General features: G+C 33.9%; 1 protein-coding gene across 2 annotated transcripts; it reads right to left on the bottom strand.

The window, feature by feature from the left end:
- Positions 1–4415: 4415 nt before the first annotated feature.
- On the bottom strand, positions 4416–12111 carry LOC114183439 (uncharacterized protein At2g33490-like). 2 transcript variants are annotated; one of them, XM_028070468.2, is made up of 11 exons: positions 11743–12111; positions 11281–11353; positions 10428–10502; positions 10253–10314; positions 10081–10149; positions 7450–7478; positions 7167–7374; positions 6829–7068; positions 6517–6570; positions 5299–6232; positions 4416–4783 (listed from the first exon to the last, which is right to left on the bottom strand). In XM_028070468.2, exons 1-11 carry the CDS (start codon positions 11854–11856, stop codon positions 4773–4775), a joined length of 1869 nt encoding a protein of 622 aa, XP_027926269.1. In that variant the 5' UTR covers positions 11857–12111; the 3' UTR covers positions 4416–4772. The 2 variants fall into 2 exon arrangements, with proteins under 2 accessions (XP_027926269.1, XP_027926261.1); XM_028070460.2 differs by having other exon boundaries at positions 4416–4792; positions 11743–12108.
- Positions 12112–19744: the final 7633 nt, after the last annotated feature.

Raw genomic sequence — 19744 nt, 5'->3', positions numbered from 1 at the left:
TTTGTGTGTTTATTGTCATTAATAAATCAACTCATTCCTAGCTTTTATCTTGTTATATTCTCAAGTTTAGTGTGTTTTGTATTGTTTTTGTGTTTTAGTTATTTTACATCTAATCTCTATTTTGGGTGTGTTAAATAAGTTAGTTGGAAACATTTGTGGTGAAGGAAAACAAGCAAGAACTCAAGGCAGCATGTTTTGGACAAAAAAGTGATTTTGAGCCAAATACCCACGCTAGGCACCAAGGAATCACGACCACCGCTATAAGTCAGAAATGAAAATTAGTTTTAGAGCATCAGAGCACCTAGCGATGGAGGAGTGCCGCTAGGCGATGACTCTCTAGAGTTGCCTATTTCACAATTTTTACTAATAGCACCTGACGGTGCTGAGATAGCGTCAGGTGGTGAAGACGATGACATGTCAAAATTGTGTATTTAAACATGTTTCTCGTGAGGCAAAGGGTCATTCTTTTCCTCCCACAACTTACCTCCACCTAGAGTGACCGAGAGAGGCCCTTGGAGGTTGTTTGGGTGTTGGGAAGCTCTCCCACTCCTTCTTGGGTCCTTAATCTTCATCCATGGTATTTTCCACTTTTTGGGGTTGATGATGGAGAGGAGCTACGAATTGAAGGTGTTGATTCAAAGGGAAGGCACAATTGGAGCATGGAGCAACTGCCAAGAACCTTGGGAGAGGGCTTCCATATTCTCTTTGGTTTCCATTTCTTCCCTATCTCTTTTATTTGTAAACCCTAGGTTCTCCACCATGGAGAGCTAGACCCATTTGTTGAGATTTAATGTAATGAACTGAAATCTTGTGTAATTTGTGATGTTAATACATATGCTTTTCCATTTCAATGTTAGTATTTGATTTCTATGCCTAATGCTTGTTGTGGCTTGATCACCAATGGCTTGAGGTATTGAAAAATGTCTTTTGAACCTAAATCTGAAATTGAATACATAATGGAGCTTGTATCTAGGGATGGAAGAAGATTCATTAGTAATCTTAAAATTTTTGAACTTAATGCATGATTTCATTTGTTGAAGATTCAAGGAATATGAACTTGATGAGTTATCATAAGCTTAAAGTCTCTAAGAATATGATTTGAGTAATCTTGTAAGTTGATTTTGACTTGAATATGGAATTGAGATGTTTGTGAATGCATAAGAATGAAGTGAATGAAATATGGTATTGACAATTGTAAATACTCTATGTTAACTTTCTTGTTGCACACCAACTATTTGATAAAATACCAAAAAGAGTTTCTTTATGTTTTTTTTATCTTTATTGTCTACTTGAGTTGTGAATTGCGAGAGTTGTCATGTGTTGCACAAGTCCCTGTGGAGAGAACGATATTTATTAATTGTTACGTGCGACCGATGCACTTGTCGTTTTTCACTAACAATCTCCTTGACTCTATTTATATTGGAGACTCATCATACTTTGGTGAACCTCTCAAACTATATTCTAGGTAATTGTTTCAGCCCATGCAATGTTGGTTTTAGTTTGCATATTGTGTTTGCCTTAATTTATCCCATATATCCAAGTCGTACCTCCATGTATCTCTTCTTCAAGATCTCCATGTAGAAAATCATTTTTCACATCAAATTGCAGCATGTTTCATGCTGCCACAGATAATATAACTTTGATCTATTCATTTTTGCAATTGGTGTAAAACTTTGCAAGTAATATACTCCATATGTTTGAGTGAATCATTTTACCACAAGCCTAACTTTATAACTCTTAGTGGTTCCATCAGTATTGTATTGTATTGTATAAACCCATTTGCACCCAACTGGTTTTTTTCCAGGTTGTAGAGTGACTAGTGTAACACCCATTTCAAGATGCCACGTGTAATTTGCAAATCACTAAAAGATTCAAAACAAAAACTTTGATACCATCCTATTCAAATAGGAACTTCTTAAAAACTTTATTTCATAAATCACTTGTCAAAGATCGCTCTGAATAAAATTTTTATTTCTTCAAAATAAAACATAGTTAAAATCCAAACTAAACTAATTCGGTATGAGTTATCAAAGAAAACTTATTACAAATCATTTCAAATGAAAAGCTTCTAAAATAATCAAACTATTACATCTTTTTCCAAAAACAATTCCAAATGCTTTCCAAAACTCCCAAAAGTTTTGCCATGAGACTCCTCACAATTATGCTTCCCTAACTACATCTGCATCAATATCTACTCTAACACAAGTTATATGATCATCCCAAGTAGAAACCACAACCAGATAACACATCACATAACATATCACATAACATTATATGTCAACATACAACTCACCTAGCATGATCACATATGTTTATAACTCAACCAAAACATATTACCACCAAGTAATATCAACAAGTATGATTTTCTCTTCTAACCAACCACTACCTTTCCTACTCACCAATGTCTCTTTGAGAGGAACTTCCCCTTACTTTCCATAAGACTTGCAAGCAATAACTCTACCTGCTAACTAAAGCATTAAAACAACATTAAAACTTTTGTGTTTGCATTTCTAGCAACTTAAACAACATTTTAATATTTTAAAAGATGATCAGCACTTAAAAACATATTACCAAATTCAAACGTGGATAAGGCACCAAGCATACTTTTCTACAAGAACAAGAATTTACAATTCAAATCCAAGATTAAACAGTTAAATAAAATCACCAACTTGCTCATAATAGTTGAAATTTTACCAAATCTTTTCCATAGTAGATAAAATTTCTAAATTTTCTTCTTTTAAGCTCCTTTGTCAACATTCTTAATGACGAGAATGACATTATTCTACACCCTCTTTTCAATGTAATCAAAGTTTCATATGAATAAAAATAAGAACATTATATTTGTATGAAAAATCTATTATATTTTAAAAGAAATGTGGAGGTTATAAGGTTTGAAAGCACTTCAATTAATATTTTATCTCTATTCAAATATAATTTTATATCATACTTGAAGTTCTTTCATTAGGAACTTTCCATGCTTGTTCCTGCAGAATTTGAGATGAGCTCTAAAGAACTAAAATTATTCCTGAGTTTTAGATTAAACAAAGAAATAATGGTATATACAGCCATAATTTAAATCCATCATTTAAACATGCGAGAAAACTTTTAAAATAGTTTATGTTGGACAACACTAAAAGGATAGAAATCCTATATGCATCCAACTTCAAGTTATATAATTTTATTTCTTTACAAAATTTCAATCAAAAGCTATAGAAATAAATAAATTGCACTCTTAAAATTTCTCATCCCAACACATCACCGATTTAAGCAACTCTTTCCTTCAATATATATATACAAATGCACATGACCTTCTTAGCGTTTATATTCTTAAATTAAAAACAACTCAAATGTATTTTTGTTCTATAAGTTCATAAATGTGCAATCTTGGTCCCTGTAAGATTCTAATTACAGATTTAGTCTTCAAAGCTTTTAAAATCAACCAATTTTAGTTCATTTTAATATATTATTAATTCTTCACAAGAACTATTAATATATCATTAGAAAATAAAAAATAACGTGTATTAGAGTTAATTGTCAAACCTACTATTAGTGTCTTAGGTAAATAAGTAATCGATCTATCACAAACATATATCATTTACTCTCATGACAATAACATTGGACTAAAATTGTCTAATTAAAAAAAAAACCCGAAAGACTAGCTCTGCAACTAATATTTAATAGAAACAATATTGAAATCGTGATACTAGGAGATGGAAATAAATTCAATGTAAATTTCGAAAATAGCTAGTGTCTGCTTTAAATATAATAATCAATGCATCTCTTTCAAACCAATAGAGTAGATTACTTTTAAAGAGTTATTGGGAAATTAAAACTCCAGCCTTACACCACTTTTGTTACTTATAGTCTCCTAATGTCACAATTTCTTAAAATCCTAAGAATATACTCCATAGCTCATTGCAGTCGAATTGAATTTCCGAAATGCTTCATTATCCAATGTTTTCATCCTGAAGGACTTCTTAAGATTATTGAAGATCTAATTTTACTATTTACAGCACAACCATCAACTTACACAGTCTGAGCTCAATAAAAGTAAGATTTCTCCTATAAACAACCAACTACCTGATGAACATATACTACTTTGCATGGTACATTTTTTTCACAAATAACTATGTAGTACTATTTTAACAAAACATAAACCACTCAAGTAGCTCAGACATCACTAGTTCTAGTCACCTTTTTATTTATTCTAATATGCACCTCGAATTGCTGTCCAAATGAAATGAGTGCATCTGGACAAAAGGTAATTGTAAATATACTGACAAGAAAGGAACACTTCCCTAATAGTAATCCAAGATTCAATACCCTAAAACTAAGACAAATTAGCCCATGTCAATGAAAATAAATGTCATCTCCTGGAAATTAGAAATTAGTTCAAACATTGAGCACCTGGAATGTGAAAAAAATGGTATGGATCTCACTCTCTTGCTAAAGTTCTTTCATTGTTGTCATGTTGAACTTGGAGAAGTGAACAAAATTTTTCATCCGAATATATACACAACACATTATAATGACAATCATGTAGAGTTTAGTTCTCATCATCACTAGTTAAAGTAAAAATAATAGATACAAATTGAGATGAGAAGCTAAACAATACATCAACAACATATTTACACATATTTGCCTGAACCTTTTTTGTCGAAAACCCCCCTATAACTCCACAACAAAAGGGACTTAGCTCCCACAAGCATAGAATAAAAACACTTGAACTAAGAACAATTCAGAACTCATTCCTTGGTATGTGTTCATGAGATTTAGCTCCCACCTGCATCCACTGAAAAACCTCATACTCACATTTGTTTTTCATCAAGATGAAATTGACAAGGTAAACCATAATGAAAATAACAAAAAGGAAAATGTTGATGCTAAACACACTCCATAGACCACATAATAGACCAAGGATGCTTGTACCTAAACTATGTAAAATCAAGTTAAAAAAGTCATGTAACTAATTGGAAGAACTTCTCCACAATGACTTTAAGGAGAAAAAATATGAAGAAAAAAATGAAATTGATTTCTTCATAAAAATTTGGAGAAGATATATAAGAGAACTCCTACAAATTCGATTGGGCATATGTTAATAACTTGTGTAAAAGTCAATTTCATCCTGAAAGTTTTCTGGGAGATGTTAGTCCAAACAGACCCTACAAACTATTATCTATTTGAAAGCATATTCAATTTACACAAAAAGTTAGTTATTATTATATGAAGACAGAAAAACATATCCAAATTTATAAAAATTTACAACAATAAGAACTACAACAATTACTAGTTTCTTACCTTGGATTTCACTGGAGTGAGAAGCCATATCAGGTATACTAGAGACTCTCTGAGACATGGGTGTAAGAGGTGGTGATGGAGCTTTATCAACCTTTGAAACTTGGGGACTATCCAAATACTTAGCATTAGAAACATTTAATGTCATAGCCCTCTGACCACTGGAAGGTATAGAAAAACTCCGAGAGACTATTGGTGGTGTTGGGAGTGGAGAGGCTACACTGGATATAACAGAAGAAAATTTATTAGCCACAGTAACCTCTGGAGTTTTAAATACTAATGGGGCAGAGTGACCCACTCGAGAAGATTTCACTGGCTTACTACCAGGAGGTCTAGGAAGTTCATGAAGTTCACTTATCCTGGGTGAAGAAACAAGGGGAGGTGAAGCATTGGGAGATGCTTTTGGAGATGAAGGTTGTGGTACAGGTAAACGTGGAAAACCCCCAGAAATAGGTTTTACTGACAATGGTTTATTAGTCAATGGACCAGAAAAGGTTTGTATCTTTATTTTCTTAGTATCAGAAGCATTGAAAACATCAACTTGTGGAAGTGAGAGTCCATCTGCGGACGGGCGTGGTAACTGGATGGATGTAGTGTCACTGTTACTTTCTTTGAGAACAGAGTGAGCTCTATGGATGGTCGGTTCTGACAATTTACTATCAATATCTCTCTCATTCTTTTTTTCATCTAGTGGAGAAGAATGCCACAAGTTATGCAGAGATCCACTTGCACTTGTGCGGGGGGCTAAGCTACTTTTGGTTTCTTTGATGTTAACTGGTGTGGGAAGGACATATGCATTAGACTTTGCTGCAGATGATGCTATAAGTTGTCTTACTTTTTCAGCAGGGTCAAATTTCTTTTCTGCAAGTATTGGAGCTGAATAACTGCTGACTCTACTTGAAAGTTTAAAATCCCCTTGGTTCTTGTCTAGACTTGTCTGCCAGAATGCAAGTTAATAGAAGTATTAGAGGATAATCTAAGTAAGATTAAAGAATCAACCTGAACTGATGATCTGTTAGACTGAGGCCACAGTTAGAACATAATAATTACATTCTAAAGCTATGTCTTTAAATCATTAAGAAAATAGTACATAACTTTATTTGTGATCTTTATTAGGTGACACACTAAGGTTCTAATTGGCCTAGATTTTTCTTTAGAGTTAATTTAAGATTTAAATAAAAAAAGTTTCAATTAATATATCAAGGTAGTTGTGAAAAGTACTTCTGCAGTTTCTGGGGTTGAAGCTCGAACATAAGAGCGACCTGGTTCTTCCACCTAGCAAGCAATACATGGCCAATGATCATTATAAGATAAATTTATAATTCAGAATCTGAAAAAATAAGGATATTATGTTTTAAATTTGTCACAAGGTATGGATGGTAGAAACAAACAAGAATAAAATAACAAGTGTGACAAGCTCTGGCAATGTTTTAAATTAATTTAAAAAAAGAAGTAAATAAGCAATTATAATAAAGTTCAATATGATCTAAGGCTTTAAAATACCATTCAAGTTGAGTAATACAAAATTCTCACCTCTGCTGAGTTTGGTGATGTGGAAACAATATATGGTCCTTGCTTATTTGGTCTGTAGTCAAAACTCAGTTCACCGCCTTCAATGACATCAAAATCATTACTGTCATCATTATTACCATCTTCACCAATGTCATCCTCAAGGCCACTGAATTGGTAATCAATATGTTGTCTTTCAGCAACCATCCTGACTTGTGGCTCAACCGCCTCTAGTGATTTAAGTCCTTTCCGAAAGAAATTTAACTATATTGAAAGCAGAACAAGAGGAAACATGCATCAAGACTATGCAGAAGAAAGGATAAAAGATTTGAATGAGGAGAAATGTCATAGTTGAAGAAAACCTGAGCAGCATGGTGACGTGCTGCTTGTGTAAGGAGACTGCGTGACTGGCCTTGCTTGAGTGATTTTAATCGAAAGGCACAAAGTGTTGCTTCTTCTTCATAGTCATCATGAGCTGCCTGCAACTGCTGTAAGGTGATACTTTCACCTTTGCCACTCTTTGACTTTCCTTTCTCTTTTTGTTGTGCAATCATGTATTCATAAACCTCTCTGCAGGCAACACAACAGATTCAGGAAACATCACATAATGCTAAGGAAAATAATATAAGTTGTGTAAAGACAAACCTTTTCTCGTCACATTGTCGCTTCATGTCCTGCATGAGGAACAGACAGGCATTGAGATGTAACAAGACAATTTACAGTTCTACATTCAATATAATTCATACACCAGCAAAGTCACTATAGTTCCAAATTCATTGACCGTGGTTCTATCTAGACAAGGCAATCTATATAGTGTTAAAAAGAATAAAAAAAGGACAGTTTTTAAATCTCAGGCTAGAGATTTGTAAAGAAAACAAAAATATGTAAATGTCAGGCTTAAATAAGAGAAGGCAAAAACTGAAAAATACTACTTTTTCCTTCCCCTTTAAGTTTTGCAATACTTCTATAGTCCTGCACCTTACTCAGTTCAAGTTCAATTGTCGTTATTAACAAGCCTCAAATCTCTTGCATACACATACAATATCTAACAAATCACCCACTAACGACTAGTCAACTTCAAATGCATAAAATTCAACTTTCAGAATTTTCATCGCAATAAGTCAGAAACACAAGCTTATTTTGTTTGTATACATTTTTATACATATATAATTGATTTACTTCTACCTGGATGAATATTCCACTAGTTGCCTATGTCCCTATATGCTATAATATATAATGGACTTTTAGCTTTTTGTTATTCTCCGCAATCAGCTGTTAGTAACACAGTGATAAACCAGTTAAGATATAAAACCCCGCCCATTTCACTAAGCTTCAATAATCACATTCTCTATCTGAAACCCTGCCCATTTCACTAAGCTTCAATAATCACATTCTCTATGAGACAAAGAGAATTTCCAATGTTTTCAAATTATTTTACTGGATATATTTATTATATTCATGATTTATGAAATCTTACTTGCTTAATAAGTTGATTTACTACCATGTTAATGAACTGTCAAATGTAAAAAGTTTTACTGGAAGCACGGAATAATGAAAGTAACATTGGGAGAACCACACCACAAAGACTAGCCATTGTAATTGGAAAGTTGGAGAGCCTACAGCCTCATAAACCCTGCCCATTTCACTAAGCATCAATAATCACATCCTCTATCTGAGACACAGGGTTTCCAATGTTTTCAAATTATTTTACTGGATATATTTATTAATATCCAAGATTTATGAAATCTTACTTGCTTAATAAGTTGATTTACCATTTTAATGAACTGTCAAATGTAACAAGTTTTACTGGAAGCACTGAATAATGAAAGCAACATTGGGTGAATCACACCACAAACACTAGCGATTGTACTTGGAAAGTTGGAGAGCCTACAGCCTCATAAACCACAAATACTAAAATTCCATACTTACAATTCAGGCCAATTTCTCGTCCTTTACAATCAGAACGTAACATCTTACAAGTATGAATGAACTTTTTAGTTGAACCTAAAGCTTTGTGCAAATCCCTTTATCTATAGCAGCTCTAAAACACATTATTAGATTTAGAGAAACATGTTTTACAGTTTTTCCACAATATTTTGCAGTATGAAGAACCTAACAACTTTTTAAAACATCAGTGAATCCACAAACTCCATGTGAATATATTTTAAATATGTCATATGTGATGCATGGAGGGTGAGAACAAGAAACAGTCAGATTTACACAACAACCAAGCAATGGATGTGTGAATAATGTCACTGTCTTTGTGTTATAAGGCAACAATCAATCCTTCACAAGGATATCTCAGTTAGGGAAACAGGTGTTATTGCAACAATTTCGAAAGTTAATCACTATAAGGAGGGTACACTTATAAATATCATGAGATTCTTCCAGAATATATAATTCATTAAACAGGAAAAAAGAGATCACAACAAGAAATCATGTCATGATGTGGTTTCAACATCATATATAACGAATTTGTGTGCTAAGGCAACTAACTATGCAGAGTCTCTTTAGGTAGTCACAGATATGAAACATTACCCTCTGTTTGAGAGGAAAGAAAAAGTTGAAATATGAATTGAAGAGAAAATGGAAGGAAAGAAAAAATTGAATTCTTTTTACTAAAAGTTCATTTTTTCCCTTTATTTTCTCTTCAACAGAACAAACAGTTTATATTATCTGTTTTTCTTTCCTCTCATCTAGATGCACCATTAGTATAGGCCTGCAATTTGCATCTTTAGGCACCAAGAATTTATGGGTTTGTGTGATAGTTGTTGAATGGTGTTATATATGTAGATGGCATGGCAGTTTCTGTATTATTTAGTGGGTAGTTTGTACTGAGTATGTTTAAGAGAGGAAGACTCTGAAAGGACTTAAATCAGTGTATTGTTCTTGTTGGACTAAAATTCAGGTTGATCCAGAATTTCTATCAACAATTATACATTCTGTAGGTTCAAAATGTCCCTTTAACCAAATTGAAGATTACAAATATTTGATAACCATCCACATATAATCGTAAGGGGATGAGATTTAAGAATCACCCCTGCAAAGCATTACTCTAAGTTCCAAAACACCATTTTCTTTTAATTGCATTCCATTCTGTGTTGTGCTGATAGGAAACTGCATTTTCCAGTAACCATTAAAATAAAAGTGTAATGAACAACAAGGGAAACATGGAAACAACGAATTCAGAAGTGTGCACTGTAGAGCCCAGTCAGGCTATTGGGTGCTTTATAATGATAGAGGAATCAGATAAAAGAAATAAATACATAAACATACCTCAACGGTTCTTAGTTCATTAAGAAGAGACTCCGATGGATTGGTTATTGTCAGTACAATGTGAGAACGCTGAGGAACAGAAAGGATAGAATCATAATAAACATTTTGTAAATGAACAATGCTCAAGGAGAAGCAAGGAAATAAAAAAGGATACACCCAGATAAAGGCTCACATAGCTATCAACAAGCTTCTGAAGCTCAAGCTGCACACTTCCAAGCATCCCCAAAACTTTACCTGCATACAGTTCATAACAACTATTGCAATGAGACTATATACATGGTTTAAATCAACTAGCAAATAGGCTAAGTAACTTGGATAGGGCAGTCATCAAATGTTTACCCACTCACCACTTTCTTCGTCATCATTTAAGGTAGTTTTCTCCAAAAGACAAGTACCCATTTCCTGCAGCGACTCAGCAAATTCTGGAACACATAACACAGTAAAGGATATGATACCAACTTCACTATTTTCAAGGCAGCAAAACTCATCTAAAGAAATAAACTAGACAACTCTTTTTCAAATGATCAATAAATATAATACAGTGAATAGGCTTGAAGAGATAATACGTCCTATAGTGGAGACCATGACATTTTCAAATACCTCAATGCTGCACCTCACAATACTTAAAATGTTGTCACAACAATAATGTCAATAAGAATAAGAAGGCATGATAAGGGCAGGGTGTGCAAGTTCAGCATTATAAGCTATTTCCCTATTTTAGAATTGGATCTCAATGCTAAACTTCATGGATCAATAAATTTTGCTAAGTGAAAGACATAAGTAGAAGAAATAGGAAATGTAATCTGATCATTAGAATGCAAATTACAGAGAGATGATATATTATACACCTATGCTAAGTGACTCACTACTGAGTCAGCAAAAAAAGAAATCCTAACTCAAAAGCTAATTCTATCGCAGAGAAACTAAACAAGAATACAAATGAAAAAGAAATGAATGCGTATTCCCTAATACGGATAGCGCTAGCGCAGAAGACCAGCCAAGGATGGACTGCGGCAACTCGAATCGAAATGCAAACATGTATCTAAAATTGTTGGAGACTTTATATATAATATAACAAGTAAATGAAACGTGTGTGTGTCTGTGCACTTTTAATTTGTGACCTAAATTTGGACAGATAACAAAATGCACAACCAATTCAAAAGCTTGGAATACATTAGAAGTATGAAGACTAATGTTTACCGTAAGCACTGTTTTGCGTAGCAGCAGCTGCAGAAAGCAGGCTATCATAGCAATCTCTCATATCTTGCATGTCCTGAAAAGAGAGAGAGAAAAGCCTTTACGAGACTACAACAAGCAAGCCAGAGGCACGAGATCGTTCAACATTTCTCACAAAATCACCATTAACACACACTTTTTCCACACCCAAAGCCTGTAACTACTACTACTACTACTAAATGAAAACGAATTAAAGCCAGCAGTAAGAGAACCAAATTCCCATCGGAAAAAACACACTGTCCACGTGCCATCTCCAGAACAAAACCCCCGCGTTCCGTCATTGACAACAACCGATCATCGTTGCGACAAAACACGATAATTGCAAAAGGCACATAACAAGGCGCAACGAAGAAATTATCTATTTATTCATTATAATGATAATGATAATATTAAGGTTGAAAAATCAAAGTAGAGTGGGAGAAGAACCTTGGCAGCAAGAGCGAGTTCGTCGAACTTCACGGTGGGGTGGAAGTCCCTTTTGTCCTTGGAAACCGTCTTGTGAAGTGCAATTTTCTTCAACTTGCTGAGCGAGGACTTCATTTTGCACCCTAGGAGGGAGGAAGGGGGAAAGAGGGTTTGTGTTGTGTTTGTGTTTTGGTGAGAATTGGGGAAGAATCTTAAGGGTGAAAGAGAGAAGGAAAGTGTGGGAATGGATTAAGGAGAGTGAAAGACATTGAAGTAGAAGGGGGAAGGTGGGTCAAAAGAAAGGCAGAAGAAGGAAAGGGAAGAGAGGCAGATCAGACAGCAAGAGAGAGAGAGAGAGAGAGAGAGATGCGAAATAAGGAAACGAGAGACGCATCAGTCCAACGTCACGCCCCTAAGCCTAAGCCCAGAACCCCGCACGTTTCCACACCTCACTACACGTGTGTATGATACTCACAACATTACTCTCCTCATTTATATTTTTTCTAAAGCTACGATTTTATTTCTCCACTTTTTTAAATAAATTAAACTCACTACTATTCTGCACTTATAAGGAACTGTTCAATTTTCTTTCTAATTTATATATTTCCAAAAACCACACCCTCTTTTAAAATAGTTGACTGATATTCTTAGCTTTAAGCAAGTATTTAATTCGTCTCTAAATTAGTTTCTTGTTGTAACTTCTTAATCAACTATAATCACACTTGGAATCTGTAATAATAGTAAGTTTAGTATTTATATGCTTTTCACAATAAATTTTCGATACACCCTGTAAAGTAAGAAAATTTTGTTTGAAGGGTTTTCAAGACACCGTGTAATTTTTTTATAATTACTAAGTGTGATTAAAATGTTTGATTATCATAGAAATAATCCATCATTAAATTAAATGACGCCATAAGGAAATCAAAATAACACGTATATGAAACAAACATTACACACTCACATGTCGTAAAGAGCCATATCATATTTCACATGTCATGAGATACACTTGCCATACGAGTAAGTTTTTAAATATAATATATGTTAAGGTGACATCACATTATAAATGTGCAAACTAAACACACTAACTTACCCCAAACATATATAATTTCTTTTGAAAACTACTACAATAAGTAAAATTTTTAAAATATTAGTATGTAATACAATATTTTATAAAAAATCATATTCACAAACATCAATTTATTTTTAGTTTAAAAAAAAGGATGAAATAGTCGTTAAGAATGTATTTAATACACTTGAAAGCCATTTAAATAAAAAAGAAACAACAAACTAAAAAAAGAGAGATTCTATCGTGTGTGTGTAAAAAGTAAAGATACAAAATATTATCTTAAATAAAAAAGGGAAAAAGAGAAAGGAGATAAATAACCGAAGCAATTGAACATAAACAAACATAAGCAAAAGTTTGAGGGAAGAAGACACACTTACAAACAATTGAAAACAGAAAACTATAGAGAAATAGTAAGTTTATCAACCTCCTCAAGCTGAGAGTAGATGTTTCGCACTCCTCGCTTGGAAGATATTGGAAAGTGTGAGGTTTAGTAAAAATATTCACAACCTTAAGAGCATAAGAAAAAAGAATAAGTTTAAGCAAGTCGTTATTGAAGAGGGAGATGAACTATTAAATCTTGAAGAGAACGAGTGTATGAAGAGGGACCTAAAAATCTTGAAGGAGGTAGATGAGCCATTAAATCTCACTAGTGGTGGAAGCAAGAGCCTTGTACTTTGGTTCAAAAGAACTCTGGGAAACAAATTTCTACTTTTTAGATTTTTGGGAAATAAGAGAGTTTCCTAGGTAGATGGAGAACCTTGTAATGGATTTTCTAGTTTAAGACATGTACCCCAGTTTGAATCGCTATAGGCCTTGAGTTTATGAGAGTTAATGGTATGAAAGAAAAGTCCATTGTTTGGTGTGCCTTTTAGATATGTAAGAATGCAAAAAAGTGTCTTGCTAATGCATATCAATGGGAGAGGAAATTAATTGGTTAAGATGATTGAGAAAAAAGGCATTGTAGTATAGGTGTTGGTTACATAAATAAGTCTTCTAATAAGCCTTTGATAAAAAGAAGAATCTACATCATTAAGAGGTTGTTTGTGTTTTATGTAAATGAACCACAATGGTAGATGCAAGAGCACAATCTAACATGTTGGTTTCTTAGAGAAGACAAAGAATGTATTTCCTTTCGCTAAGGTGGATGCTAGTGTAATTGTGGGCCACTTCAAGACCAAGGAAGCAGGTGAGATCACCTAGATTCTTGATGCGAAAATGCTTGTGGAGGAGAGTAGTAATTTGGTTGATTTCCTCAACATTAGTCCTGTCAATATGATGTCATCCACATATATATAAGAATAGTAGTAACATGACAATCATCAGTTTTAAAATACAGAGTGGTTAGTAGAAGAGCATGTAAGATGATTAGATGGAAAAAATTTAAGAGAGTTTGGCATGCCATTGTCTTCCTATTTGCTTTAAGCCATGAAGGGATCTTTGGAGCTTGCAAACTTGTGTAGGAACATTGACAAAAAGTCCAAGTCGAAGTTGCATGTAGACTTCCTCATGTAAATCATCGTGAAGAAAGGTGTTATTTACATTAACTATTTGAGAATCCATTTGTTGAGGCAACCAGGTGAAAAAGAAGACCAAGAGTGGTGAGTTTTGCAACAACAACAAAAGTATCCATGAAGTTCAATCCCTTAAGTTGTGTGTAGCCTTTGGAAAAAAGTTAAGCTTTGTATCAAGCAATGGATCCATTAGCATGCCATTTAATCTTGTAAATCCACTTGCAATTGATAATTATTTTGCAAGGCAGAAGAGTAGTGAGTGGTGAGTTTTGCAACAACAACAAAAGTATCCATGAAGTTCAATCCCTTAAGTTGTGTGTAGCCTTTGGAAAAAAGAAGACCAAGAGTGGCGAGTTTTGCAACAACAACAAAAGTATCCATGAAGTTCAATCCCTTAAGTTGTGTGTAGCCTTTGGAAACAAGTTAAGCTTTGTATCAGTCAATGGATCCATCAACATGACATTTAATCTTGTAAATCCACTTGCAATTGATAACTATTTTGCATGGCAGAAGAGTAGTAAGGATCTAGGTGTGATTATCATTCAAGGCATTGAGCTCTTCTGTCATGACTTTTACCCATTGAGGATGCTTGGAGGCTTCAGTGTAGTTCCAAGGCTCAATGTTGGAAGTGAAAGATAGAACAATGTGTTTGAAAGGAAAAGATAAATTGTTGTGTGAAATGCAACTGTGAATAAAATATTTTGTAATGAAGATAGTTAGACGGTTTCTTTGAGTGAGTGGAACGCTTAGGATGTAAAAGGGTGAGAACATCATTAGTATTATCCGCATTAGTACTAGTGTTTGCATTCATATCAACATTACTAGTAGCTTAATCATGATGATTTTCAATAACAATGAGGGTATGTGTTTGAAAATTGATAACATAAAAAGTGTGGTTATAATTATAAGGAATAGGTAGAGATATGTTGTTATCATGACTGGTATGAGAATTGGAGTGATAATGAAAATTGTTTTCACAAAAAAGAACATTACAAGAGATTTCAACCTTGTGGTTTTTGAGATTTAGAAAAGGGTAACCTTTTGTATGAGGTTTAAAACTAAGAAACACACCAAGAGCAACTTTTTAGTCAAGATTTTTTCATGATATAAAAGTGTATTAGAGTAACAAAGACATCTAAAAACACGTAAATGAGATAGGTCACATAACTTTCCATGAATATGTTTTCATAAGGTGTAGCATTTTGTAATAAGGGTGTAGGCATGTAATTGATAAACACAACATGTTGGGCAACAAAACACTAGAAAATGGTAGGTATGACTCATCTTCCCATTTTAGTTTTTTCTTGAAATACAATGTGGTTGTTAGAGACATGTTAAATTTACCATTATGTATTATATTATTTATGCTTTATTTATATTATCTTAAAATTATTTTTTGGATTTTTAAAAAATTTTAAAAATATTTCAAATATTTTTTGGCAATTTTTAATTGTGAAAATATGATACATTTTGTGGCAGTTTTTAACCATAAAAAATGTTATATTTTGTGGCGATTTTTAATCGTCAAAATATGATACATTTTGTTGTGGTTTTTAATAGTGAAAAAATGTGATGCATTTGTAGCGATTTTTATCCATTATTATTATTTTTCTTTTGTGACAAGAATACCGACGGATAAAATATTTTTATCAAAAATTGTTTTTGACAGGTGTAATTGTGGTGGTTATTTTAACCGTCGAAAATTTCATTTGTGACGGTTTTTAACTGCTAAAATTTGTAATTTTAACCTCCACAAATATTAATATTTTTTGTAGTGAAACCAGCCAAAACAGAAAATAGACAATACATTTTATTAAACCCACACACATCCACAATTCAATTACATCTAAAAGTCTTTTGTAACAACAAATATCCTAATCAATACTTGTACATCTGAATTATAAGTATTTAAATGGTTGAAATGTTAAGAAGGGGGTTGAATTGGCTAGTTAAAAAATAGGTTGACTTTTAAAAGCCTAAAATAGTTTTCAATTGAATCAAATCAACCACCAAGTTTAGATGCAAACACTCCTAGACTGGACAGTTTCAATCGATCAAAAATAGAGTTAACCGATTGATTTCATTAAACAGATATAGACAAATGTAGTACTGATATAATCAATAGGTTAAATCACAAAAACAATCGACTGAAAAACTAGGAAAAATGCAAAAATGCAAATTTATGATTTAAAGCAAGAACAATATGAAAGATTAGTCAAGATAGGTTCAAATGAGTGATACAAATATGAGCAATGTTGCAGATAATGCCAGATCACACAAGAGTGTCAATAAGAAGACTCAAATTAAAATTCTTTAAACTTTAAAGTGCAATACAAGTGAGAAGAGTTAGAGAAAAGAGCAATGCACAAGATTGTTATACTAGTTCACTCAAACTTGAGCTACATCAAGTTAAAATTGAATACAATTTAGTATATGGTGGGTTTAAGAGTCTGTACCAGGGGGACATAATAAACGAAATCTCTAGGCCAAGCGAGGAAATATTGGAATGCTTGTGCCACATTATATATCTCATTTGTTGGCACAAGAACTAAAGCAAACGACTCGAGAACCTCCTCTACCGTGACCTTAACCTCATCCTCTGATAACTCTATGCCATGAAGAATTGTGGCTATCTCAAATGCTTTTCAACGAGCCACTAATGTCTTCCCTATACCATCTCAAATATATAACTAACATGGATGAGTGTCATCTATGTCATCCCTTAGTATGGGTGGGGCTGAACAACTCCCCTTTTCGCTTCAACTTGTTAGAGTCAATGATTTATTAATGTTATTGAATTGTTTGGTTAAATATCATTTATTCAATTCATAACTTATAGAAAAAAGATTGTTAATTTTACCCGTGGGAGGCACAAATGGTTCTAGTTTTGGTAAAGGATGAAAGTGCAGACGGATGCCATAACTCTCAAATTGGTGCATAACTTTTTCAGTCATCTTCTGATGACATACTCCCTAGCATGGCCAAGCACTTTCCTGAAGAGATAGAGTCATCTTTGCAAGGTGAAATAAAGCTCTTTTATTTTAAGCCACAATGGAGTATCTTTAGTAGATTAGGAATTTTTAGACCTTGTATTAAGGGCCATGTAGTGTAGGCTTTCCTTTGAAGGCCTTGTATTAGGGGCCAAGTAGTGTAGGGTTTTAAAACAATCTTGCTTAAGTAGGGAGCATCATATGCGCCTAGCTTAAGAAATCCTTTGATGTTTAATTAAGTTAACCATAGCTTAAGGTAGAGGACGTCCCACACATGCCACATGGCAAAGCCTTTAATGGAGAGTTCTCTTATATAGGTAGTGTCCATGTGTCATTGTCCTATTGGAGAGGCTTTTCATAAAGTATCTTTAAACATGGCAACTAATGAGTGGTTCGTTTTATGAGAATGAGGATTGCCATATGTCAAGCTCTCTTTCACCAAGATAGCATTTTTAGGATTTTGGTGCGTGTTAGCATTTTAGGGTTTGGACCATTTTGGAGACACCTTACTCTACAAATAGAGGTGTCACCCCCATGTATTTCTCACTTTGAGAATGATAATGTTATGCTGCCAAAATTATTTGAGTCATACTTCTTTTCTCATTCACTTGTTAGAGCATCCCAAGAGGTCCCTCTAACACCCTTTTCTCTAGAGTTGGCCTAACCTCTCTTAGATCACCAAAAACAACCTTCATCCTACTATTACATCACCAAAACTGAGAGTCATTTTCTCTCAACACGAAGCTTCTACACATCCACCATCCACCATAGTCACCATTTCAAGCTTTGGTCCAACCTACTTGGTGAAAGAGAGCTTGACATGTGGCAATCCTCACTCTCATAAAATGAACTACTCATGAGTTGCCATGTATAAAGGTACTTTATGAAAAGCCTCTCCAATAGGACAATGACACATGGCCACTACCTATGTAAGAGAACTTTCCATTAAAGGCTTTGCCATGTGGCATGCGTGGGACGTCCTCCACCTTAAGCTAGGGTTAACTTAATTAAACATCAAATGATTGCTTAAGCTAGGCGCATATGATGCTCCCTACTTAAGAAAGATTGTTTTTAAAACCCTACACTATTTGGCCCTTAATGCAAGACCTTCAAAGGAAAACCTACATTACATAACCCTTAATACAAGGTCTAAAAATTCCTAATCTACTAAATATACTCCATTGTGGCCTAAAAGAAAAGGCTTTGCTTCACCTTGTAAAGATGACTCTATCTCTTCATGAAAGTGTTTGGCCATGCTAGGGGGTATGTCATCACCTTCCTAGTGATTTCTTCTGTTAGTCTTTCTTCATACTCAGCATTGTGTGTGCATGAAGATTGACGAGAGAAGGAACCAAAATATTGGCATATGCTGACTTTTGATCCAGTACCACGCACACATCTAGGGTGCTTAGGCCATCCAATTGCAGCAGCAAGTATGTTATGGCGACCTTCTAGAGTGAATCCTCCTTAGGAGCTTTGCTCAACCAACGAGTCCTATAATGTAACAAAGAAAAGTTATAGAAAATCATACAATATAAAAGACAAACGAGCTATTTAAAGAAAAGTTATATCTTACAATTTTCTCGAAGATTTCTCGTGCAATTTCATAAGTGTAGTTGCCCGATGTGCGTAGACGGGCTAACTTCCACTTTTCATGACGAGATGATGGTGAAGGAGGCTCTAGATCTTCACCCTTAGAAGGTTAGGGTCTTGATTTTTGGTTTTCTGACATTATGTTCTCTTCAAGTTTTCTATACCTACCACGAGACAATATGTGCGGATTTTTATTTTGAGCACTTATATTTTGAGCTGTTTTTCTCTTTTACTGTTACACATAAAACCCACTTTATGAATTAATTCAAATTGTACACAATTATCAATTGAGCAATTGATGATTTCAAATAAACATACCTGTCATCCCTTAGAGGTTCGAAGTTCAACAAACTTATGTCAGGTCTCTTCATCAATCCATGTGTATTTGACACATGGACTTTCATTCTTTTTAGCTCCAAAGACATACCTAGATGTCAACTTGGTCTTAAATCCACAAAATTTCTCAATGACAAACATTTATGTTTAAGCGTCGGCACGTTTGGAATATCAAATGTTAGTTGCAATATAGAAAATGTCATCAATAATATTTAACAAATTATCAATAAAATCAAAGTATAAGGGTAATAACATTAATATTAGTAACCAATAAATCCTGCCATATCATGTTTTGATCAACTTCAATGACATGACCAAAAGATGGAGTAAGGATTGATATTCTCTCTCGTACCAACATTCCTAAATAGCTCTTGAAGACATATGCATTAGGACTTGTGGCTATACTAGGGTTGACACCAATATCGGTAAGTGTTTTCTGACCATTACCTCTTCTAATTACGAGTTGTCTCAACCTAGTGACTCCTATGGTGGGTCTCTTAGTGGGTGCTTCATCCTCTAGTGAATTA

The sequence above is a fragment of the Vigna unguiculata genome, chromosome 1 (genome assembly GCF_037176805.1).
Source record: "Vigna unguiculata cultivar grain cowpea cultivar isolate G323 ecotype 2 chromosome 1, ASM3717680v1, whole genome shotgun sequence".
In the NCBI taxonomy this organism is placed as follows: Eukaryota; Viridiplantae; Streptophyta; class Magnoliopsida; order Fabales; family Fabaceae; genus Vigna; species Vigna unguiculata.
The sequence above is the reverse complement of the archived record's forward strand: the minus strand, read 5'-3'. Positions and strand labels throughout refer to the sequence as shown.